The sequence below is a fragment of the Asterias amurensis genome, chromosome 9, assembly GCF_032118995.1.
Source record: "Asterias amurensis chromosome 9, ASM3211899v1".
In the NCBI taxonomy this organism is placed as follows: Eukaryota; Metazoa; Echinodermata; class Asteroidea; order Forcipulatida; family Asteriidae; genus Asterias; species Asterias amurensis.
In genome coordinates this window covers 17948385-17972296 of record NC_092656.1, presented here as the reverse complement: position 1 = coordinate 17972296, position 23912 = coordinate 17948385, and the positions used below count along the sequence as shown (strand labels likewise).

The 23912-nt window shown below is 41.8% G+C and overlaps 12 protein-coding genes across 12 annotated transcripts in view; 11 read left to right on the top strand and 1 right to left on the bottom strand.

Annotated features, from left to right (window-relative positions):
• Positions 1–1068, bottom strand: part of LOC139942165 (protein mono-ADP-ribosyltransferase PARP12-like) — a 38148-nt gene extending 37080 nt beyond the window's left edge. The window contains exon 1 of the mRNA XM_071938903.1: positions 1045–1068. The gene's annotated coding sequence lies outside the window, so the exon portion shown is untranslated. The remainder of the gene's footprint in view (positions 1–1044) is intronic.
• A 1832-nt stretch (positions 1069–2900) lies between these two features.
• On the top strand, positions 2901–3497 carry LOC139941914 (uncharacterized). The gene has a single exon (XM_071938560.1). It carries the CDS (start codon positions 2901–2903, stop codon positions 3495–3497), a length of 597 nt encoding a protein of 198 aa, XP_071794661.1.
• A 1077-nt stretch (positions 3498–4574) lies between these two features.
• LOC139941913 (uncharacterized) lies at positions 4575–5147 on the top strand. Its single transcript, XM_071938559.1, has one exon. The coding sequence runs from the start codon at positions 4575–4577 to the stop codon at positions 5145–5147; it is 573 nt and encodes a 190-aa protein (XP_071794660.1).
• A 1100-nt stretch (positions 5148–6247) lies between these two features.
• Positions 6248–6844, top strand: LOC139941912 (uncharacterized). The gene has a single exon (XM_071938558.1). The coding sequence runs from the start codon at positions 6248–6250 to the stop codon at positions 6842–6844; it is 597 nt and encodes a 198-aa protein (XP_071794659.1).
• Positions 6845–10552: 3708 nt separating this feature from the next.
• On the top strand, positions 10553–11134 carry LOC139941911 (uncharacterized). Its single transcript, XM_071938557.1, has one exon. It carries the CDS (start codon positions 10553–10555, stop codon positions 11132–11134), a length of 582 nt encoding a protein of 193 aa, XP_071794658.1.
• Positions 11135–12209: 1075 nt separating this feature from the next.
• On the top strand, positions 12210–12806 carry LOC139941910 (uncharacterized). Its single transcript, XM_071938556.1, has one exon. It carries the CDS (start codon positions 12210–12212, stop codon positions 12804–12806), a length of 597 nt encoding a protein of 198 aa, XP_071794657.1.
• A 1083-nt stretch (positions 12807–13889) lies between these two features.
• On the top strand, positions 13890–14486 carry LOC139941909 (uncharacterized). Its single transcript, XM_071938555.1, has one exon. The coding sequence runs from the start codon at positions 13890–13892 to the stop codon at positions 14484–14486; it is 597 nt and encodes a 198-aa protein (XP_071794656.1).
• Positions 14487–16321: 1835 nt separating this feature from the next.
• On the top strand, positions 16322–16918 carry LOC139941908 (uncharacterized). The gene has a single exon (XM_071938554.1). The coding sequence runs from the start codon at positions 16322–16324 to the stop codon at positions 16916–16918; it is 597 nt and encodes a 198-aa protein (XP_071794655.1).
• A 1081-nt stretch (positions 16919–17999) lies between these two features.
• On the top strand, positions 18000–18596 carry LOC139941907 (uncharacterized). Its single transcript, XM_071938553.1, has one exon. The coding sequence runs from the start codon at positions 18000–18002 to the stop codon at positions 18594–18596; it is 597 nt and encodes a 198-aa protein (XP_071794654.1).
• Positions 18597–19675: 1079 nt separating this feature from the next.
• On the top strand, positions 19676–20272 carry LOC139941906 (uncharacterized). Its single transcript, XM_071938552.1, has one exon. The coding sequence runs from the start codon at positions 19676–19678 to the stop codon at positions 20270–20272; it is 597 nt and encodes a 198-aa protein (XP_071794653.1).
• Positions 20273–21352: 1080 nt separating this feature from the next.
• LOC139941904 (uncharacterized) lies at positions 21353–21949 on the top strand. Its single transcript, XM_071938551.1, has one exon. It carries the CDS (start codon positions 21353–21355, stop codon positions 21947–21949), a length of 597 nt encoding a protein of 198 aa, XP_071794652.1.
• Positions 21950–23029: 1080 nt separating this feature from the next.
• Positions 23030–23626, top strand: LOC139941903 (uncharacterized). Its single transcript, XM_071938550.1, has one exon. The coding sequence runs from the start codon at positions 23030–23032 to the stop codon at positions 23624–23626; it is 597 nt and encodes a 198-aa protein (XP_071794651.1).
• Positions 23627–23912: the final 286 nt, after the last annotated feature.

Sequence of the window (23912 nt, the reverse complement as noted above, 5' to 3'; positions counted from 1 at the left end):
GGCCCCCATTTGTTTTGAGTTTTTCCTGTTTTCACGGCAAACAAGAAAGTATGGTTTCCCGGTGAAGCCATACATGGAAGAAACATCTGTAGTGACTACAAGTGTTCTTTGAGACTCTGTGTATGACTCTATAGCCATTAGTTGCCTTCATTTTATTCAAAGTATGTTTTTATTAAATTTTAAAAATTACCATGGTAACTTGCAAAAAATAAATTTTTTAATTTCTTTTTTATAAAATGTGTGAATAATTACTGGCTTCCAAATCCGATTACTATTATTTCTTTTTCTCTTAATATTTACAATAAAGCGTATAAATAAACAGTGATAATTGAATCAACAAGCTGATGTTTAAATTTTAATATTAATAATAATATTGATATGAGGGTTAAAAAATAAAACTCTCCAAAAAAATTAGAAAATGATATAAGGCACATGGCTTATTTAAGACTCGGTATTTTTATTCCAGAATGCTCAGCAAAACATTCAGTCACATGATTTTGTTCATCATGAATTGTGCATTGAAATAGTGTTTGATGAAACTTTTGGATAACTTTCCGTATGGCGCCACCACTTTTTCACTAATTTTTACAAAAAGAGATATCTCATTCAGGTAAATTAGATACTATATTATTTCATATCGAATGAAAAGTTGGTGGCGTGATACGGAAACTTTTCCAAACTTTTTCGGTGGGCAAATAAGTTTTTGAACTTTGTAGAAATGCCTAAAATACCAAACTTTTTGCATTTACAAGTGCAAATAACCAGTGGAGCCTTACGTGTTTCTAACTTTTGGTCAAGGGAGAGGAGACTCTTTGCTTGGCAAATAAAACCATACAATTTTTTTCTTGGGACTGTTTACATCGCGCACAGAGAGGTAAAAGATTTGCCAAGATTTTAGGGACACCTCGAAGACAGGACCTCCTACGATACACCTAAAGCTTTCCCCACCCTACTCAATATACATTCATAATGCTTGTAGTTCCTTTTTGTTGATGTAAATTAAAAAACGTCGTCAAAAAATACAATTTTCTACTCGGTACTTACTGTTGTTTTCCTGCCGCAGCGCACGTTTTTAGGATAGGAAAATGAAGAACGAATTAGCGGCCACGGCTACCACACTCGGCTCAGCAGTAGCCCGAGATTGGTACACGGTCTGAGCACACACTTTAACTATCGATAGTCGTTCGCAGTCCCTCATTATAATAAATTGTAAACCCACAACTTTTTCTTTAATTCATCATCTCGAACGCCATAATTTTGATAGATTGTTGAAATTTAGTAAATTAATTCGTACTGGGTTTTCTGAGCTCCAAACTGATGTATTTTCGGTAAACAATGCCCGACAAAAAGGCCCTATTTTACAAGCGTAGGTACATTGGTTGATTGATGAGTGTCAACAATCGTAGTCGTCGATCGGTGTGCAGAAGGGAGTTCTTATCCAGACCAAGGGCAAGGGAGCTTCCGGTTCATTCAAATTGGACCCAGCAAAGGACAAGGCCAAGGAACAGGCGGAGAAGGTCAAAGAACGAGCCAAGGCCAAGAAAGAGAAGGAGCAAGCAAAGAAAGCAGAGCTGAAAGCCAAGAAAGCAGAGAAAGCCGCAGCCAAGAAGGAGAAGGCCAAGAAAACCAAGATAACCAAGAAGAAGACTCCAAAGAAAATCGTCAAGAAGACACCCACCAAGAAAGTTGCAGCCAAGAAAACAGCAGCCAAGCCAGCAAAGAAAGTCGCCAAGCCCAGCAAAGCCGCAAAGAGTCCAAAGCCAAATGCAAAGAAGGCCACCAAAGCAGCAAAGCCGAAGAAGACCACCAAGCCAAAGAAGTAGTCATTTCCCACCCGGGACAATCAACCAAACCAAACGGCTCTTTTCAGAGCCACAACTTACAAAAAGAGACTATTACCTGCATTTGTCTAGGAAAAATAATTAAAAATAAAATAATCACATCGGCAGATAATTTATTTGTTTCGATAAAAAAAATATATCCAAAATATTAAATACATAAATATTACATAAATAAGTAACTAGTTTGATCAAAAACACTATGAAACATAAACAAAATGGCGAAAAACGATGGATCTAATAAAAACAAACCCACAAGTTTACATAAAAGCAGCGGTGATGTAGGGGGGGGGGGCATTATGCAACAAAACAAAATGGCGAAACACGATTAATTTGATGTAAACAAACGTACCAATTTACATAAATATGCGGTGTTTGTTAGTTTGTTTGTTTGTTTTCTGAAGGGGGGGCAATTACAGACACGGGGGGAGGGGGGTTACTCAGAGTGGCGGAAATAGTAAGAATGTATCAACTTGCATGCGACTCCACTGCCTTAAGCACTAATAATGCCCAAATAACAAAAACGAGTTTGTTTCTCGAAATTGTCGCAAGACAATTTTACAACAACTATTGCGTGACTGGATTAATTGACTTGCTAAGATCATCATCATTATTTGAAGCAATAATTAAATGATACATAAATCGATGTAACATTATATGCGACAAAAAAAATGAATAAAATGTCACTATCGGAAACAATGTCATTTCATAGTGGTCGTTTCAGGCTTAGATATTGAGACCTCGTAAAAACAAATTGTATGCATGGAAAGGTTAGAACTTGACCAACACATCTACAGTTGTGGGGAAATTGTCCGATGCTATTTTAAACAAGAATTTTGCAAATCAGAAGAAAAATGAAACACACTAATATTGGAGTAAATTCCAGCTCCACACGAACCGCCGAGCCTCGCCGGTTGATTGAGCAGCGTGAATGGACCCAGGGGCTGCTCAGAGCCACCCGTGACCCTTGAAAAAGGCTGACGGTCCGGTGGGTCTCATCAGTATTGCTCGCTGTAAAGCTTCTTACGAAACGATTCCCTCGCATCATCTCTCTCTATCATCATGGCTACCGTGAAAAAGTCTGCAACTGTTCGGGCCCACCCTCCAGCAATCAAGATGGTGGTTGCCGCTATCGTGGCACTGAAGGAGAAAAACGGTTCGTCCAGTCAAGCCATCAGAAAGTACATCAAGGACACATTCCAAGTCGACATGGACAGGCAGGCCGTTTTCATCCGAAAAGCCCTCAATACCGGTGTGCAGAAGGGAGTTCTTATCCAGACCAAGGGCAAGGGAGCTTCCGGTTCATTCAAATTGGACCCAGCAAAGGACAAGGCCAAGGAACAGGCGGAGAAGGTCAAAGAACGAGCCAAGGCCAAGAAAGAGAAGGAGCAAGCAAAGAAAGCAGAGCTGAAAGCCAAGAAAGCAGAGAAAGCCGCAGCCAAGAAGGAGAAGGCCAAGAAAACCAAGATAACCAAGAAGAAGACTCCAAAGAAAATCGTCAAGAAGACACCCACCAAGAAAGTTGCAGCCAAGAAAACAGCAGCCAAGCCAGCAAAGAAAGTCGCCAAGCCCAGCAAAGCCGCAAAGAGTCCAAAGCCAAATGCAAAGAAGGCCACCAAAGCAGCAAAGCCGAAGAAGACCACCAAGCCAAAGAAGTAGTCATTTCCCACCCGGGACAATCAACCAAACCAAACGGCTCTTTTCAGAGCCACAACTTACAAAAAGAGACTATTACCTGCATTTGTCTAGGAAAAATAATTAAAAATAAAATAATCACATCGGCAGATAATTTATTTGTTTCGATAAAAAAAATATATCCAAAATATTAAATACATAAATATTACATAAATAAGTAACTAGTTTGATCAAAAACACTATGAAACATAAACAAAATGGCGAAAAACGATGGATCTAATAAAAACAAACCCACAAGTTTACATAAAAGCAGCGGTGATGTAGGGGGGGGGGGCATTATGCAACAAAACAAAATGGCGAAACACGATTAATTTGATGTAAACAAACGTACCAATTTACATAAATATGCGGTGTTTGTTAGTTTGTTTGTTTGTTTTCTGAAGGGGGGGCAATTACAGACACGGGGGGAGGGGGGTTACTCAGAGTGGCGGAAATAGTAAGAATGTATCAACTTGCATGCGACTCCACTGCCTTAAGCACTAATAATGCCCAAATAACAAAAACGAGTTTGTTTCTCGAAATTGTCGCAAGACAATTTTACAACAACTATTGCGTGACTGGATTAATTGACTTGCTAAGATCATCATCATTATTTGAAGCAATAATTAAATGATACATAAATCGATGTAACATTATATGCGACAAAAAAAATGAATAAAATGTCACTATCGGAAACAATGTCATTTCATAGTGGTCGTTTCAGGCTTAGATATTGAGACCTCGTAAAAACAAATTGTATGCATGGAAAGGTTAGAACTTGACCAACACATCTACAGTTGTGGGGAAATTGTCCGATGCTATTTTAAACAAGAATTTTGCAAATCAGAAGAAAAATGAAACACACTAATATTGGAGTAAATTCCAGCTCCACACGAACCGCCGAGCCTCGCCGGTTGATTGAGCAGCGTGAATGGACCCAGGGGCTGCTCAGAGCCACCCGTGACCCTTGAAAAAGGCTGACGGTCCGGTGGGTCTCATCAGTATTGCTCGCTGTAAAGCTTCTTACGAAACGATTCCCTCGCATCATCTCTCTCTATCATCATGGCTACCGTGAAAAAGTCTGCAACTGTTCGGGCCCACCCTCCAGCAATCAAGATGGTGGTTGCCGCTATCGTGGCACTGAAGGAGAAAAACGGTTCGTCCAGTCAAGCCATCAGAAAGTACATCAAGGACACATTCCAAGTCGACATGGACAGGCAGGCCGTTTTCATCCGAAAAGCCCTCAATACCGGTGTGCAGAAGGGAGTTCTTATCCAGACCAAGGGCAAGGGAGCTTCCGGTTCATTCAAATTGGACCCAGCAAAGGACAAGGCCAAGGAACAGGCGGAGAAGGTCAAAGAACGAGCCAAGGCCAAGAAAGAGAAGGAGCAAGCAAAGAAAGCAGAGCTGAAAGCCAAGAAAGCAGAGAAAGCCGCAGCCAAGAAGGAGAAGGCCAAGAAAACCAAGATAACCAAGAAGAAGACTCCAAAGAAAATCGTCAAGAAGACACCCACCAAGAAAGTTGCAGCCAAGAAAACAGCAGCCAAGCCAGCAAAGAAAGTCGCCAAGCCCAGCAAAGCCGCAAAGAGTCCAAAGCCAAATGCAAAGAAGGCCACCAAAGCAGCAAAGCCGTAGAAGACCACCAAGCCAAAGAAGTAGTCATTTCCCACCCGGGACAATCAACCAAACCAAACGGCTCTTTTCAGAGCCACAACTTACAAAAAGAGACTATTACCTGCATTTGTCTAGGAAAAATAATTAAAAATAAAATAATCACATCGGCAGATAATTTATTTGTTTCGATAAAAAAAATATATCCAAAATATTAAATACATAAATATTACATAAATAAGTAACTAGTTTGATCAAAAACACTATGAAACATAAACAAAATGGCGAAAAACGATGGATCTAATAAAAACAAACCCACAAGTTTACATAAAAGCAGCGGTGATGTAGGGGGGGGCATTATGCAACAAAACAAAATGGCGAAACACGATTAATTTGATGTAAACAAACGTACCAATTTACATAAATATGCGGTGTTTGTTAGTTTGTTTGTTTGTTTTCTGAAGGGGGGGGGCAATTACAGACACGGGGGGAGGGGGGTTACTCAGAGTGGCGGAAATAGTAAGAATGTATCAACTTGCATGCGACTCCACTGCCTTAAGCACTAATAATGCCCAAATAACAAAAACGAGTTTGTTTCTCGAAATTGTCGCAAGACAATTTTACAACAACTATTGCGTGACTGGATTAATTGACTTGCTAAGATCATCATCATTATTTGAAGCAATAATTAAATGATACATAAATCGATGTAACATTATATGCGACAAAAAAAATGAATAAAATGTCACTATCGGAAACAATGTCATTTCATAGTGGTCGTTTCAGGCTTAGATATTGAGACCTCGTAAAAAAAAATTGTATGCATGGAAAGGTTAGAACTTGACCAACACATCTACAGTTGTGGGGAAATTGTCCGATGCTATTTTAAACAAGAATTTTGCAAATCAGAAGAAAAATGAAACACACTAATATTGGAGTAAATTCCAGCTCCACACGAACCGCCGAGCCTCGCCGGTTGATTGAGCAGCGTGAATGGACCCAGGGGCTGCTCAGAGCCACCCGTGACCCTTGAAAAAGGCTGACGGTCCGGTGGGTCTCATCAGTATTGCTCGCTGTAAAGCTTCTTACGAAACGATTCCCTCGCATCATCTCTCTCTATCATCATGGCTACCGTGAAAAAGTCTGCAACTGTTCGGGCCCACCCTCCAGCAATCAAGATGGTGGTTGCCGCTATCGTGGCACTGAAGGAGAAAAACGGTTCGTCCAGTCAAGCCATCAGAAAGTACATCAAGGACACATTCCAAGTCGACATGGACAGGCAGGCCGTTTTCATCCGAAAAGCCCTCAATACCGGTGTGCAGAAGGGAGTTCTTATCCAGACCAAGGGCAAGGGAGCTTCCGGTTCATTCAAATTGGACCCAGCAAAGGACAAGGCCAAGGAACAGGCGGAGAAGGTCAAAGAACGAGCCAAGGCCAAGAAAGAGAAGGAGCAAGCAAAGAAAGCAGAGCTGAAAGCCAAGAAAGCAGAGAAAGCCGCAGCCAAGAAGGAGAAGGCCAAGAAAACCAAGATAACCAAGAAGAAGACTCCAAAGAAAATCGTCAAGAAGACACCCACCAAGAAAGTTGCAGCCAAGAAAACAGCAGCCAAGCCAGCAAAGAAAGTCGCCAAGCCCAGCAAAGCCGCAAAGAGTCCAAAGCCAAATGCAAAGAAGGCCACCAAAGCAGCAAAGCCGAAGAAGACCACCAAGCCAAAGAAGTAGTCATTTCCCACCCGGGACAATCAACCAAACCAAACGGCTCTTTTCAGAGCCACAACTTACAAAAAGAGACTATTACCTGCATTTGTCTAGGAAAAATAATTAAAAATAAAATAATCACATCGGCAGATAATTTATTTGTTTCGATAAAAAAAATATATCCAAAATATTAAATACATAAATATTACATAAATAAGTAACTAGTTTGATCAAAAACACTATGAAACATAAACAAAATGGCGAAAAACGATGGATCTAATAAAAACAAACCCACAAGTTTACATAAAAGCAGCGGTGATGTAGGGGGGGGGGGCATTATGCAACAAAACAAAATGGCGAAACACGATTAATTTGATGTAAACAAACGTACCAATTTACATAAATATGCGGTGTTTGTTAGTTTGTTTGTTTGTTTTCTGAAGGGGGGGGGGGGGCAATTACAGACACGGGGGGAGGGGGGTTACTCAGAGTGGCGGAAATAGTAAGAATGTATCAACTTGCATGCGACTCCACTGCCTTAAGCACTAATAATGCCCAAATAACAAAAACGAGTTTGTTTCTCGAAATTGTCGCAAGACAATTTTACAACAACTATTGCGTGACTGGATTAATTGACTTGCTAAGATCATCATCATTATTTGAAGCAATAATTAAATGATACATAAATCGATGTAACATTATATGCGACAAAAAAAATGAATAAAATGTCACTATCGGAAACAATGTCATTTCATAGTGGTCGTTTCAGGCTTAGATATTGAGACCTCGTAAAAAAAAATTGTATGCATGGAAAGGTTAGAACTTGACCAACACATCTACAGTTGTGGGGAAATTGTCCGATGCTATTTTAAACAAGAATTTTGCAAATCAGAAGAAAAATGAAACACACTAATATTGGAGTAAATTCCAGCTCCACACGAACCGCCGAGCCTCGCCGGTTGATTGAGCAGCGTGAATGGACCCAGGGGCTGCTCAGAGCCACCCGTGACCCTTGAAAAAGGCTGACGGTCCGGTGGGTCTCATCAGTATTGCTCGCTGTAAAGCTTCTTACGAAACGATTCCCTCGCATCATCTCTCTCTATCATCATGGCTACCGTGAAAAAGTCTGCAACTGTTCGGGCCCACCCTCCAGCAATCAAGATGGTGGTTGCCGCTATCGTGGCACTGAAGGAGAAAAACGGTTCGTCCAGTCAAGCCATCAGAAAGTACATCAAGGACACATTCCAAGTCGACATGGACAGGCAGGCCGTTTTCATCCGAAAAGCCCTCAATACCGGTGTGCAGAAGGGAGTTCTTATCCAGACCAAGGGCAAGGGAGCTTCCGGTTCATTCAAATTGGACCCAGCAAAGGACAAGGCCAAGGAACAGGCGGAGAAGGTCAAAGAACGAGCCAAGGCCAAGAAAGAGAAGGAGCAAGCAAAGAAAGCAGAGCTGAAAGCCAAGAAAGCAGAGAAAGCCGCAGCCAAGAAGGAGAAGGCCAAGAAAACCAAGATAACCAAGAAGAAGACTCCAAAGAAAATCGTCAAGAAGACACCCACCAAGAAAGTTGCAGCCAAGCCAGCAAAGAAAGTCGCCAAGCCCAGCAAAGCCGCAAAGAGCCAAGAAAACAGCAGCCAAGCCAGCAAAGAAAGTCGCCAAGCCCAGCAAAGCCGCAAAGAGTCCAAAGCCAAATGCAAAGAAGGCCACCAAAGCAGCAAAGCCGAAGAAGACCACCAAGCCAAAGAAGTAGTCATTTCCCACCCGGGACAATCAACCAAACCAAACGGCTCTTTTCAGAGCCACAACTTACAAAAAGAGACTATTACCTGCATTTGTCTAGGAAAAATAATTAAAAATAAAATAATCACATCGGCAGATAATTTATTTGTTTCGATAAAAAAAATATATCCAAAATATTAAATACATAAATATTACATAAATAAGTAACTAGTTTGATCAAAAACACTATGAAACATAAACAAAATGGCGAAAAACGATGGATCTAATATCATCATGGCTACCGTGAAAAAGTCTGCAACTGTTCGGGCCCACCCTCCAGCAATCAAGATGGTGGTTGCCGCTATCGTGGCACTGAAGGAGAAAAACGGTTCGTCCAGTCAAGCCATCAGAAAGTACATCAAGGACACATTCCAAGTCGACATGGACAGGCAGGCCGTTTTCATCCGAAAAGCCCTCAATACCGGTGTGCAGAAGGGAGTTCTTATCCAGACCAAGGGCAAGGGAGCTTCCGGTTCATTCAAATTGGACCCAGCAAAGGACAAGGCCAAGGAACAGGCGGAGAAGGTCAAAGAACGAGCCAAGGCCAAGAAAGAGAAGGAGCAAGCAAAGAAAGCAGAGCTGAAAGCCAAGAAAGCAGAGAAAGCCGCAGCCAAGAAGGAGAAGGCCAAGAAAACCAAGATAACCAAGAAGAAGACTCCAAAGAAAATCGTCAAGAAGACACCCACCAAGAAAGTTGCAGCCAAGCCAGCAAAGAAAGTCGCCAAGCCCAGCAAAGCCGCAAAGAGCCAAGAAAACAGCAGCCAAGCCAGCAAAGAAAGTCGCCAAGCCCAGCAAAGCCGCAAAGAGTCCAAAGCCAAATGCAAAGAAGGCCACCAAAGCAGCAAAGCCGAAGAAGACCACCAAGCCAAAGAAGTAGTCATTTCCCACCCGGGACAATCAACCAAACCAAACGGCTCTTTTCAGAGCCACAACTTACAAAAAGAGACTATTACCTGCATTTGTCTAGGAAAAATAATTAAAAATAAAATAATCACATCGGCAGATAATTTATTTGTTTCGATAAAAAAAATATATCCAAAATATTAAATACATAAATATTACATAAATAAGTAACTAGTTTGATCAAAAACACTATGAAACATAAACAAAATGGCGAAAAACGATGGATCTAATAAAAACAAACCCACAAGTTTACATAAAAGCAGCGGTGATGTAGGGGGGGGGGCATTATGCAACAAAACAAAATGGCGAAACACGATTAATTTGATGTAAACAAACGTACCAATTTACATAAATATGCGGTGTTTGTTAGTTTGTTTGTTTGTTTTCTGAAGGGGGGGCAATTACAGACACGGGGGCAGGGGGGTTACTCAGAGTGGCGGAAATAGTAAGAATGTATCAACTTGCATGCGACTCCACTGCCTTAAGCACTAATAATGCCCAAATAACAAAAACGAGTTTGTTTCTCGAAATTGTCGCAAGACAATTTTACAACAACTATTGCGTGACTGGATTAATTGACTTGCTAAGATCATCATCATTATTTGAAGCAATAATTAAATGATACATAAATCGATGTAACATTATATGCGACAAAAAAAATGAATAAAATGTCACTATCGGAAACAATGTAATTTCATAGTGGTCGTTTCAGGCTTAGATATTGAGACCTCGTAAAAAAAAATTGTATGCATGGAAAGGTTAGAACTTGACCAACACATCTACAGTTGTGGGGAAATTGTCCGATGCTATTTTAAACAAGAATTTTGCAAATCAGAAGAAAAATGAAACACACTAATATTGGAGTAAATTCCAGCTCCACACGAACCGCCGAGCCTCGCCGGTTGATTGAGCAGCGTGAATGGACCCAGGGGCTGCTCAGAGCCACCCGTGACCCTTGAAAAAGGCTGACGGTCCGGTGGGTCTCATCAGTATTGCTCGCTGTAAAGCTTCTTACGAAACGATTCCCTCGCATCATCTCTCTCTATCATCATGGCTACCGTGAAAAAGTCTGCAACTGTTCGGGCCCACCCTCCAGCAATCAAGATGGTGGTTGCCGCTATCGTGGCACTGAAGGAGAAAAACGGTTCGTCCAGTCAAGCCATCAGAAAGTACATCAAGGACACATTCCAAGTCGACATGGACAGGCAGGCCGTTTTCATCCGAAAAGCCCTCAATACCGGTGTGCAGAAGGGAGTTCTTATCCAGACCAAGGGCAAGGGAGCTTCCGGTTCATTCAAATTGGACCCAGCAAAGGACAAGGCCAAGGAACAGGCGGAGAAGGTCAAAGAACGAGCCAAGGCCAAGAAAGAGAAGGAGCAAGCAAAGAAAGCAGAGCTGAAAGCCAAGAAAGCAGAGAAAGCCGCAGCCAAGAAGAAGAAGGCCAAGAAAACCAAGATAACCAAGAAGAAGACTCCAAAGAAAATCGTCAAGAAGACACCCACCAAGAAAGTTGCAGCCAAGCCAGCAAAGAAAGTCGCCAAGCCCAGCAAAGCCGCAAAGAGTCCAAAGCCAAATGCAAAGAAGGCCACCAAAGCAGCAAAGCCGAAGAAGACCACCAAGCCAAAGAAGTAGTCATTTCCCACCCGGGACAATCAACCAAACCAAACGGCTCTTTTCAGAGCCACAACTTACAAAAAGAGACTATTACCTGCATTTGTCTAGGAAAAATAATTAAAAATAAAATAATCACATCGGCAGATAATTTATTTGTTTCGATAAAAAAAATATATCCAAAATATTAAATACATAAATATTACATAAATAAGTAACTAGTTTGATCAAAAACACTATGAAACATAAACAAAATGGCGAAAAACGATGGATCTAATAAAAACAAACCCACAAGTTTACATAAAAGCAGCGGTGATGTAGGGGGGGGGCATTATGCAACAAAACAAAATGGCGAAACACGATTAATTTGATGTAAACAAACGTACCAATTTACATAAATATGCGGTGTTTGTTAGTTTGTTTGTTTGTTTTCTGAAGGGGGGGCAATTACAGACACGGGGGGAGGGGGGTTACTCAGAGTGGCGGAAATAGTAAGAATGTATCAACTTGCATGCGACTCCACTGCCTTAAGCACTAATAATGCCCAAATAACAAAAACGAGTTTGTTTCTCGAAATTGTCGCAAGACAATTTTACAACAACTATTGCGTGACTGGATTAATTGACTTGCTAAGATCATCATCATTATTTGAAGCAATAATTAAATGATACATAAATCGATGTAACATTATATGCGACAAAAAAAATGAATAAAATGTCACTATCGGAAACAATGTCATTTCATAGTGGTCGTTTCAGGCTTAGATATTGAGACCTCGTAAAAAAAAATTGTATGCATGGAAAGGTTAGAACTTGACCAACACATCTACAGTTGTGGGGAAATTGTCCGATGCTATTTTAAACAAGAATTTTGCAAATCAGAAGAAAAATGAAACACACTAATATTGGAGTAAATTCCAGCTCCACACGAACCGCCGAGCCTCGCCGGTTGATTGAGCAGCGTGAATGGACCCAGGGGCTGCTCAGAGCCACCCGTGACCCTTGAAAAAGGCTGACGGTCCGGTGGGTCTCATCAGTATTGCTCGCTGTGAAGCTTCTTACGAAACGATTCCCTCGCATCATCTCTCTCTATCATCATGGCTACCGTGAAAAAGTCTGCAACCGTTCGGGCCCACCCTCCAGCAATCAAGATGGTGGTTGCCGCTATCGTGGCACTGAAGGAGAAAAACGGTTCGTCCAGTCAAGCCATCAGAAAGTACATCAAGGACACATTCCAAGTCGACATGGACAGGCAGGCCGTTTTCATCCGAAAAGCCCTCAATACCGGTGTGCAGAAGGGAGTTCTTATCCAGACCAAGGGCAAGGGAGCTTCCGGTTCATTCAAATTGGACCCAGCAAAGGACAAGGCCAAGGAACAGGCGGAGAAGGTCAAAGAACGAGCCAAGGCCAAGAAAGAGAAGGAGCAAGCAAAGAAAGCAGAGCTGAAAGCCAAGAAAGCAGAGAAAGCCGCAGCCAAGAAGGAGAAGGCCAAGAAAACCAAGATAACCAAGAAGAAGACTCCAAAGAAAATCGTCAAGAAGACACCCACCAAGAAAGTTGCAGCCAAGAAAACAGCAGCCAAGCCAGCAAAGAAAGTCGCCAAGCCCAGCAAAGCCGCAAAGAGTCCAAAGCCAAATGCAAAGAAGGCCACCAAAGCAGCAAAGCCGAAGAAGACCACCAAGCCAAAGAAGTAGTCAGTTCCCACCCGGGACAATCAACCAAACCAAACGGCTCTTTTCAGAGCCACAACTTACAAAAAGAGACTATTACCTGCATTTGTCTAGGAAAAATAATTAAAAATAAAATAATCACATCGGCAGATAATTTATTTGTTTCGATAAAAAAAATATATCCAAAATATTAAATACATAAATATTACATAAATAAGTAACTAGTTTGATCAAAAACACTATGAAACATAAACAAAATGGCGAAAAACGATGGATCTAATAAAAACAAACCCACAAGTTTACATAAAAGCAGCGGTGATGTAGGGGGGGGGGGGGGCAGTATGCAACAAAACAAAATGGCGAAACACGATTAATTTGATGTAAACAAACGTACCAATTTACATAAATATGCGGTGTTTGTTAGTTTGTTTGTTTGTTTTCTGAAGGGGGGGGGGCAATTACAGACACGGGGGGAGGGGGGTTACTCAGAGTGGCGGAAATAGTAAGAATGTATCAACTTGCATGCGACTCCACTGCCTTAAGCACTAATAATGCCCAAATAACAAAAACGAGTTTGTTTCTCGAAATTGTCGCAAGACAATTTTACAACAACTATTGCGTGACTGGATTAATTGACTTGCTAAGATCATCATCATTATTTGAAGCAATAATTAAATGATACATAAATCGATGTAACATTATATGCGACAAAAAAAATGAATAAAATGTCACTATCGGAAACAATGTCATTTCATAGTGGTCGTTTCAGGCTTAGATATTGAGACCTCGTAAAAAAAAATTGTATGCATGGAAAGGTTAGAACTTGACCAACACATCTACAGTTGTGGGGAAATTGTCCGATGCTATTTTAAACAAGAATTTTGCAAATCAGAAGAAAAATGAAACACACTAATATTGGAGTAAATTCCAGCTCCACACGAACCGCCGAGCCTCGCCGGTTGATTGAGCAGCGTGAATGGACCCAGGGGCTGCTCAGAGCCACCCGTGACCCTTGAAAAAGGCTGACGGTCCGGTGGGTCTCATCAGTATTGCTCGCTGTGAAGCTTCTTACGAAACGATTCCCTCGCATCATCTCTCTCTATCATCATGGCTACCGTGAAAAAGTCTGCAACCGTTCGGGCCCACCCTCCAGCAATCAAGATGGTGGTTGCCGCTATCGTGGCACTGAAGGAGAAAAACGGTTCGTCCAGTCAAGCCATCAGAAAGTACATCAAGGACACATTCCAAGTCGACATGGACAGGCAGGCCGTTTTCATCCGAAAAGCCCTCAATACCGGTGTGCAGAAGGGAGTTCTTATCCAGACCAAGGGCAAGGGAGCTTCCGGTTCATTCAAATTGGACCCAGCAAAGGACAAGGCCAAGGAACAGGCGGAGAAGGTCAAAGAACGAGCCAAGGCCAAGAAAGAGAAGGAGCAAGCAAAGAAAGCAGAGCTGAAAGCCAAGAAAGCAGAGAAAGCCGCAGCCAAGAAGGAGAAGGCCAAGAAAACCAAGATAACCAAGAAGAAGACTCCAAAGAAAATCGTCAAGAAGACACCCACCAAGAAAGTTGCAGCCAAGAAAACAGCAGCCAAGCCAGCAAAGAAAGTCGCCAAGCCCAGCAAAGCCGCAAAGAGTCCAAAGCCAAATGCAAAGAAGGCCACCAAAGCAGCAAAGCCGAAGAAGACCACCAAGCCAAAGAAGTAGTCAGTTCCCACCCGGGACAATCAACCAAACCAAACGGCTCTTTTCAGAGCCACAACTTACAAAAAGAGACTATTACCTGCATTTGTCTAGGAAAAATAATTAAAAATAAAATAATCACATCGGCAGATAATTTATTTGTTTCGATAAAAAAAATATATCCAAAATATTAAATACATAAATATTACATAAATAAGTAACTAGTTTGATCAAAAACACTATGAAACATAAACAAAATGGCGAAAAACGATGGATCTAATAAAAACAAACCCATCAGAAAGTACATCAAGGACACATTCCAAGTCGACATGGACAGGCAGGCCGTTTTCATCCGAAAAGCCCTCAATACCGGTGTGCAGAAGGGAGTTCTTATCCAGACCAAGGGCAAGGGAGCTTCCGGTTCATTCAAATTGGACCCAGCAAAGGACAAGGCCAAGGAACAGGCGGAGAAGGTCAAAGAACGAGCCAAGGCCAAGAAAGAGAAGGAGCAAGCAAAGAAAGCAGAGCTGAAAGCCAAGAAAGCAGAGAAAGCCGCAGCCAAGAAGGAGAAGGCCAAGAAAACCAAGATAACCAAGAAGAAGACTCCAAAGAAAATCGTCAAGAAGACACCCACCAAGAAAGTTGCAGCCAAGAAAACAGCAGCCAAGCCAGCAAAGAAAGTCGCCAAGCCCAGCAAAGCCGCAAAGAGTCCAAAGCCAAATGCAAAGAAGGCCACCAAAGCAGCAAAGCCGAAGAAGACCACCAAGCCAAAGAAGTAGTCAGTTCCCACCCGGGACAATCAACCAAACCAAACGGCTCTTTTCAGAGCCACAACTTACAAAAAGAGACTATTACCTGCATTTGTCTAGGAAAAATAATTAAAAATAAAATAATCACATCGGCAGATAATTTATTTGTTTCGATAAAAAAAATATATCCAAAATATTAAATACATAAATATTACATAAATAAGTAACTAGTTTGATCAAAAACACTATGAAACATAAACAAAATGGCGAAAAACGATGGATCTAATAAAAACAAACCCACAAGTTTACATAAAAGCAGCGGTGATGTAGGGGGGGGGCATTATGCAACAAAACAAAATGGCGAAACACGATTAATTTGATGTAAACAAACGTACCAATTTATATAAATATGCGGTGTTTGTTAGTTTGTTTGTTTGTTTTCTGAAGGGGGGGGGGGGCAATTACAGACACGGGGGGAGGGGGGTTACTCAGAGTGGCGGAAATAGTAAGAATGTATCAACTTGCATGCGACTCCACTGCCTTAAGCACTAATAATGCCCAAATAACAAAAACGAGTTTGTTTCTCGAAATTGTCGCAAGACAATTTTACAACAACTATTGCGTGACTGGATTAATTGACTTGCTAAGATCATCATCATTATTTGAAGCAATAATTATATGATACATAAATCGATGTAACATTATATGCGACAAAAAAAATGAATAAAATGTCACTATCGGAAACAATGTCATTTCATAGTGGTCGTTTCAGGCTTAGATATTGAGACCTCGTAAAAAAAAATTGTATGCATGGAAAGGTTAGAACTTGACCAACACATCTACAGTTGTGGGGAAATTGTCCGATGCTATTTTAAACAAGAATTTTGCAAATCAGAAGAAAAATGAAACACACTAATATTGGAGTAAATTCCAGCTCCACACGAACCGCCGAGCCTCGCCGGTTGATTGAGCAGCGTGAATGGACCCAGGGGCTGCTCAGAGCCACCCGTGACCCTTGAAAAAGGCTGACGGTCCGGTGGGTCTCATCAGTATTGCTCGCTGTGAAGCTTCTTACGAAACGATTCCCTCGCATCATCTCTCTCTATCATCATGGCTACCGTGAAAAAGTCTGCAACCGTTCGGGCCCACCCTCCAGCAATCAAGATGGTGGTTGCCGCTATCGTGGCACTGAAGGAGAAAAACGGTTCGTCCAGTCAAGCCATCAGAAAGTACATCAAGGACACATTCCAAGTCGACATGGACAGGCAGGCCGTTTTCATCCGAAAAGCCCTCAATACCGGTGTGCAGAAGGGAGTTCTTATCCAGACCAAGGGCAAGGGAGCTTCCGGTTCATTCAAATTGGACCCAGCAAAGGACAAGGCCAAGGAACAGGCGGAGAAGGTCAAAGAACGAGCCAAGGCCAAGAAAGAGAAGGAGCAAGCAAAGAAAGCAGAGCTGAAAGCCAAGAAAGCAGAGAAAGCCGCAGCCAAGAAGGAGAAGGCCAAGAAAACCAAGATAACCAAGAAGAAGACTCCAAAGAAAATCGTCAAGAAGACACCCACCAAGAAAGTTGCAGCCAAGAAAACAGCAGCCAAGCCAGCAAAGAAAGTCGCCAAGCCCAGCAAAGCCGCAAAGAGTCCAAAGCCAAATGCAAAGAAGGCCACCAAAGCAGCAAAGCCGAAGAAGACCACCAAGCCAAAGAAGTAGTCATTTCCCACCCGGGACAATCAACCAAACCAAACGGCTCTTTTCAGAGCCACAACTTACAAAAAGAGACTATTACCTGCATTTGTCTAGGAAAAATAATTAAAAATAAAATAATCACATCGGCAGATAATTTATTTGTTTCGATAAAAAAAATATATCCAAAATATTAAATACATAAATATTACATAAATAAGTAACTAGTTTGATCAAAAACACTATGAAACATAAACAAAATGGCGAAAAACGATGGATCTAATAAAAACAAACCCACAAGTTTACATAAAAGCAGCGGTGATGTAGGGGGGGGGCATTATGCAACAAAACAAAATGGCGAAACACGATTAATTTGATGTAAACAAACGTACCAATTTACATAAATATGCGGTGTTTGTTAGTTTGTTTGTTTGTTTTCTGAAGGGGGGGGGGGGGCAATTACAGACACGGGGGGAGGGGGGTTACTCAGAGTGGCGGAAATAGTAAGAATGTATCAACTTGCATGCGACTCCACTGCCTTAAGCACTAATAATGCCCAAATAACAAAAACGAGTTTGTTTCTCGAAATTGTCGCAAGACAATTTTACAACAACTATTGCGTGACTGGATTAATTGACTTGCTAAGATCATCATCATTATTTGAAGCAATAATTAAATGATACATAAATCGATGTAACATTATATGCGACAAAAAAAATGAATAAAATGTCACTATCGGAAACAATGTCATTTCATAGTGGTCGTTTCAGGCTTAGATATTGAGACCTCGTAAAAAAAAATTGTATGCATGGAAAGGTTAGAACTTGACCAACACATCTACAGTTGTGGGGAAATTGTCCGATGCTATTTTAAACAAGAATTTTGCAAATCAGAAGAAAAATGAAACACACTAATATTGGAGTAAATTCCAGCTCCACACGAACCGCCGAGCCTCGCCGGTTGATTGAGCAGCGTGAATGGACCCAGGGGCTGCTCAGAGCCACCCGTGACCCTTGAAAAAGGCTGACGGTCCGGTGGGTCTCATCAGTATTGCTCGCTGTGAAGCTTCTTACGAAACGATTCCCTCGCATCATCTCTCTCTATCATCATGGCTACCGTGAAAAAGTCTGCAACCGTTCGGGCCCACCCTCCAGCAATCAAGATGGTGGTTGCCGCTATCGTGGCACTGAAGGAGAAAAACGGTTCGTCCAGTCAAGCCATCAGAAAGTACATCAAGGACACATTCCAAGTCGACATGGACAGGCAGGCCGTTTTCATCCGAAAAGCCCTCAATACCGGTGTGCAGAAGGGAGTTCTTATCCAGACCAAGGGCAAGGGAGCTTCCGGTTCATTCAAATTGGACCCAGCAAAGGACAAGGCCAAGGAACAGGCGGAGAAGGTCAAAGAACGAGCCAAGGCCAAGAAAGAGAAGGAGCAAGCAAAGAAAGCAGAGCTGAAAGCCAAGAAAGCAGAGAAAGCCGCAGCCAAGAAGGAGAAGGCCAAGAAAACCAAGATAACCAAGAAGAAGACTCCAAAGAAAATCGTCAAGAAGACACCCACCAAGAAAGTTGCAGCCAAGAAAACAGCAGCCAAGCCAGCAAAGAAAGTCGCCAAGCCCAGCAAAGCCGCAAAGAGTCCAAAGCCAAATGCAAAGAAGGCCACCAAAGCAGCAAAGCCGAAGAAGACCACCAAGCCAAAGAAGTAGTCATTTCCCACCCGGGACAATCAACCAAACCAAACGGCTCTTTTCAGAGCCACAACTTACAAAAAGAGACTATTACCTGCATTTGTCTAGGAAAAATAATTAAAAATAAAATAATCACATCGGCAGATAATTTATTTGTTTCGATAAAAAAAATATATCCAAAATATTAAATACATAAATATTACATAAATAAGTAACTAGTTTGATCAAAAACACTATGAAACATAAACAAAATGGCGAAAAACGATGGATCTAATAAAAACAAACCCACAAGTTTACATAAAAGCAGCGGTGATGTAGGGGGGGGGCATTATGCAACAAAACAAAATGGCGAAACACGATTAATTTGATGTAAACAAACGTACCAATTTACATAAATATGCGGTGTTTGTTAGTTTGTTTGTTTGTTTTCTGAAGGGGGGGGGGGCAATTACAGACACGGGGGGAGGGGGGTTACTCAGAGTGGCGGAAATAGTAAGAATGTATCAACTTGCATGCGACTCCACTGCCTTAAGCACTAATAATGCCCAAATAACAAAAACGAGTTTGTTTCTCGAAATTGTCGCAAGACAATTTTACAACAACTATTGCGTGACTGGATTAATTGACTTGCTAAGATCATCATCATTATTTGAAGCAATAATTAAATGATACATAAATCGATGTAACATTATATGCGACAAAAAAAATGAATAAAATGTCACTATCGGAAACAATGTCATTTCATAGTGGTCGTTTCAGGCTTAGATATTGAGACCTCGTAAAAAAAAATTGTATGCATGGAAAGGTTAGAACTTGACCAACACATCTACAGTTGTGGGGAAATTGTCCGATGCTATTTTAAACAAGAATTTTGCAAATCAGAAGAAAAATGAAACACACTAATATTGGAGTAAATTCCAGCTCCACACGAACCGCCGAGCCTCGCCGGTTGATTGAGCAGCGTGAATGGACCCAGGGGCTGCTCAGAGCCACCCGTGACCCTTGAAAAAGGCTGACGGTCCGGTGGGTCTCATCAGTATTGCTCGCTGTGAAGCTTCTTACGAAACGATTCCCTCGCATCATCTCTCTCTATCATCATGGCTACCGTGAAAAAGTCTGCAACCGTTCGGGCCCACCCTCCAGCAATCAAGATGGTGGTTGCCGCTATCGTGGCACTGAAGGAGAAAAACGGTTCGTCCAGTCAAGCCATCAGAAAGTACATCAAGGACACATTCCAAGTCGACATGGACAGGCAGGCCGTTTTCATCCGAAAAGCCCTCAATACCGGTGTGCAGAAGGGAGTTCTTATCCAGACCAAGGGCAAGGGAGCTTCCGGTTCATTCAAATTGGACCCAGCAAAGGACAAGGCCAAGGAACAGGCGGAGAAGGTCAAAGAACGAGCCAAGGCCAAGAAAGAGAAGGAGCAAGCAAAGAAAGCAGAGCTGAAAGCCAAGAAAGCAGAGAAAGCCGCAGCCAAGAAGGAGAAGGCCAAGAAAACCAAGATAACCAAGAAGAAGACTCCAAAGAAAATCGTCAAGAAGACACCCACCAAGAAAGTTGCAGCCAAGAAAACAGCAGCCAAGCCAGCAAAGAAAGTCGCCAAGCCCAGCAAAGCCGCAAAGAGTCCAAAGCCAAATGCAAAGAAGGCCACCAAAGCAGCAAAGCCGAAGAAGACCACCAAGCCAAAGAAGTAGTCAGTTCCCACCCGGGACAATCAACCAAACCAAACGGCTCTTTTCAGAGCCACAACTTACAAAAAGAGACTATTACCTGCATTTGTCTAGGAAAAATAATTAAAAATAAAATAATCACATCGGCAGATAATTTATTTGTTTCGATAAAAAAAATATATCCAAAATATTAAATACATAAATATTACATAAATAAGTAACTAGTTTGATCAAAAACACTATGAAACATAAACAAAATGGCGAAAAACGATGGATCTAATAAAAACAAACCCACAAGTTTACATAAAAGCAGCGGTGATGTAGGGGGGGGGGCAGTATGCAACAAAACAAAATGGCGAAACACGATTAATTTGATGTAAACAAACGTACCAATTTACATAAATATGCGGTGTTTGTTAGTTTGTTTGTTTGTTTTCTGAAGGGGGGGGGGGCAATTACAGACACGGGGGGAGGGGGGTTACTCAGAGTGGCGGAAATAGTAAGAATGTATCAACTTGCATGCGACTCCACTGCCTTAAGCACTAATAATGCCCAAATAACAAAAACGAGTTTGTTTCTCGAAATTGTCGCAAGACAATTTTACAACAACTATTGCGTGACTGGATTAATTGACTTGCTAAGATCATCATCATTATTTGAAGCAATAATTAAATGATACATAAATCGATGTAACATTATATGCGACAAAAAAAATGAATAAAATGTCACTATCGGAAACAATGTCATTTCATAGTGGTCGTTTCAGGCTTAGATATTGAGACCTCGTAAAAAAAAATTGTATGCATGGAAAGGTTAGAACTTGACCAACACATCTACAGTTGTGGGGAAATTGTCCGATGCTATTTTAAACAAGAATTTTGCAAATCAGAAGAAAAATGAAACACACTAATTTTGGAGTAAATTCCAGCTCCACACGAACCGCCGAGCCTCGCCGGTTGATTGAGCAGCGTGAATGGACCCAGGGGCTGCTCAGAGCCACCCGTGACCCTTGAAAAAGGCTGACGGTCCGGTGGGTCTCATCAGTATTGCTCGCTGTAAAGCTTCTTACGAAACGATTCCCTCGCATCATCTCTCTCTATCATCATGGCTACCGTGAAAAAGTCTGCAACCGTTCGGGCCCACCCTCCAGCAATCAAGATGGTGGTTGCCGCTATCGTGGCACTGAAGGAGAAAAACGGTTCGTCCAGTAAAGCCATCAGAAAGTACATCAAGGACACATTCAAAGTCGACATGGACAGGCAGGCCGTTTTCATCCGAAAAGCCCTCAATACCGGTGTGCAGAAGGGAGTTCTTATCCAGACCAAGGGCAAGGGAGCTTCCGGTTCATTCAAATTGGACCCAGCAAAGGACAAGGCCAAGGAACAGGCGGAGAAGGTCAAAGAACGAGCCAAGGCCAAGAAAGAGAAGGAGCAAGCAAAGAAAGCAGAGCTGAAAGCCAAGAAAGCAGAGAAAGCCGCAGCCAAGAAGGAGAAGGCCAAGAAAACCAAGATAACCAAGAAGAAGACTCCAAAGAAAATCGTCAAGAAGACACCCACCAAGAAAGTTGCAGCCAAGAAAACAGCAGCCAAGCCAGCAAAGAAAGTCGCCAAGCCCAGCAAAGCCGCAAAGAGTCCAAAGCCAAATGCAAAGAAGGCCACCAAAGCAGCAAAGCCGAAGAAGACCACCAAGCCAAAGAAGTAGTCAGTTCCCACCCGGGACAATCAACCAAACCAAACGGCTCTTTTCAGAGCCACAACTTACAAAAAGAGACTATTACCTGCATTTGTCTAGGAAAAATAATTAAAAATAAAATAATCACATCGGCAGATAATTTATTTGTTTCGATAAAAAAAATATATCCAAAATATTAAATACATAAATATTACATAAATAAGTAACTAGTTTGATCAAAAACACTATGAAACATAAACAAAATGGCGAAAAACGATGGATCTAATAAAAACAAACCCACAAGTTTACATAAAAGCAGCGGTGATGTAGGGGGGGGGGCATTATGCAACAAAACAAAATGGCGAAACACGATTAATTTGATGTAAACAAACGTACCAATTTACATAAATATGCGGTGTTTGTTAGTTTGTTTGTTTGTTTTCTGAAGGGGGGGGGGGCAATTACAGACACGGGGGGAGGGGGGTTACTCAGAGTGGCGGAAATAGTAAGAATGTATCAACTTGCATGCGACTCCACTGCCTTAAGCACTAATAATGCCCAAATAACAAAAACGAGTTTGTTTCTCGAAATTGTCGCAAGACAATTTTACAACAACTATTGCGTGACTGGATTAATTGACTTGCTAAGATCATCATCATTATTTGAAGCAATAATTATATGATACATAAATCGATGTAACATTATATGCGACAAAAAAAATGAATAAAATGTCACTATCGGAAACAATGTCATTTCATAGTGGTCGTTTCAGGCTTAGATATTGAGACCTCGTAAAAAAAAATTGTATGCATGGAAAGGTTAGAACTTGACCAACACATCTACAGTTGTGGGGAAATTGTCCGATGCTATTTTAAACAAGAATTTTGCAAATCAGAAGAAAAATGAAACACACTAATATTGGAGTAAATTCCAGCTCCACACGAACCGCCGAGCCTCGCCGGTTGATTGAGCAGCGTGAATGGACCCAGGGGCTGCTCAGAGCCACCCGTGACCCTTGAAAAAGGCTGACGGTCCGGTGGGTCTCATCAGTATTGCTCGCTGTGAAGCTTCTTACGAAACGATTCCCTCGCATCATCTCTCTCTATCATCATGGCTACCGTGAAAAAGTCTGCAACCGTTCGGGCCCACCCTCCAGCAATCAAGATGGTGGTTGCCGCTATCGTGGCACTGAAGGAGAAAAACGGTTCGTCCAGTCAAGCCATCAGAAAGTACATCAAGGACACATTCCAAGTCGACATGGACAGGCAGGCCGTTTTCATCCGAAAAGCCCTCAATACCGGTGTGCAGAAGGGAGTTCTTATCCAGACCAAGGGCAAGGGAGCTTCCGGTTCATTCAAATTGGACCCAGCAAAGGACAAGGCCAAGGAACAGGCGGAGAAGGTCAAAGAACGAGCCAAGGCCAAGAAAGAGAAGGAGCAAGCAAAGAAAGCAGAGCTGAAAGCCAAGAAAGCAGAGAAAGCCGCAGCCAAGAAGGAGAAGGCCAAGAAAACCAAGATAACCAAGAAGAAGACTCCAAAGAAAATCGTCAAGAAGACACCCACCAAGAAAGTTGCAGCCAAGAAAACAGCAGCCAAGCCAGCAAAGAAAGTCGCCAAGCCCAGCAAAGCCGCAAAGAGTCCAAAGCCAAATGCAAAGAAGGCCACCAAAGCAGCAAAGCCGAAGAAGACCACCAAGCCAAAGAAGTAGTCAGTTCCCACCCGGGACAATCAACCAAACCAAACGGCTCTTTTCAGAGCCACAACTTACAAAAAGAGACTATTACCTGCATTTGTCTAGGAAAAATAATTAAAAATAAAATAATCACATCGGCAGATAATTTATTTGTTTCGATAAAAAAAATATATCCAAAATATTAAATACATAAATATTACATAAATAAGTAACTAGTTTGATCAAAAACACTATGAAACATAAACAAAATGGCGAAAAACGATGGATCTAATAAAAACAAACCCACAAGTTTACATAAAAG

Coding starts and splice junctions, on each gene's coding strand:
- LOC139941914 (XM_071938560.1), top strand. CDS start 2,901: ATGGCTACCGTGAAAAAGTCTGCAACTGTTCGGGCCCACCCTCCAGCA.
- LOC139941903 (XM_071938550.1), top strand. CDS start 23,030: ATGGCTACCGTGAAAAAGTCTGCAACCGTTCGGGCCCACCCTCCAGCA.
- LOC139941912 (XM_071938558.1), top strand. CDS start 6,248: ATGGCTACCGTGAAAAAGTCTGCAACTGTTCGGGCCCACCCTCCAGCA.
- LOC139941909 (XM_071938555.1), top strand. CDS start 13,890: ATGGCTACCGTGAAAAAGTCTGCAACCGTTCGGGCCCACCCTCCAGCA.
- LOC139941906 (XM_071938552.1), top strand. CDS start 19,676: ATGGCTACCGTGAAAAAGTCTGCAACCGTTCGGGCCCACCCTCCAGCA.
- LOC139941904 (XM_071938551.1), top strand. CDS start 21,353: ATGGCTACCGTGAAAAAGTCTGCAACCGTTCGGGCCCACCCTCCAGCA.
- LOC139941911 (XM_071938557.1), top strand. CDS start 10,553: ATGGCTACCGTGAAAAAGTCTGCAACTGTTCGGGCCCACCCTCCAGCA.
- LOC139941908 (XM_071938554.1), top strand. CDS start 16,322: ATGGCTACCGTGAAAAAGTCTGCAACCGTTCGGGCCCACCCTCCAGCA.
- LOC139941910 (XM_071938556.1), top strand. CDS start 12,210: ATGGCTACCGTGAAAAAGTCTGCAACCGTTCGGGCCCACCCTCCAGCA.
- LOC139941913 (XM_071938559.1), top strand. CDS start 4,575: ATGGCTACCGTGAAAAAGTCTGCAACTGTTCGGGCCCACCCTCCAGCA.
- LOC139941907 (XM_071938553.1), top strand. CDS start 18,000: ATGGCTACCGTGAAAAAGTCTGCAACCGTTCGGGCCCACCCTCCAGCA.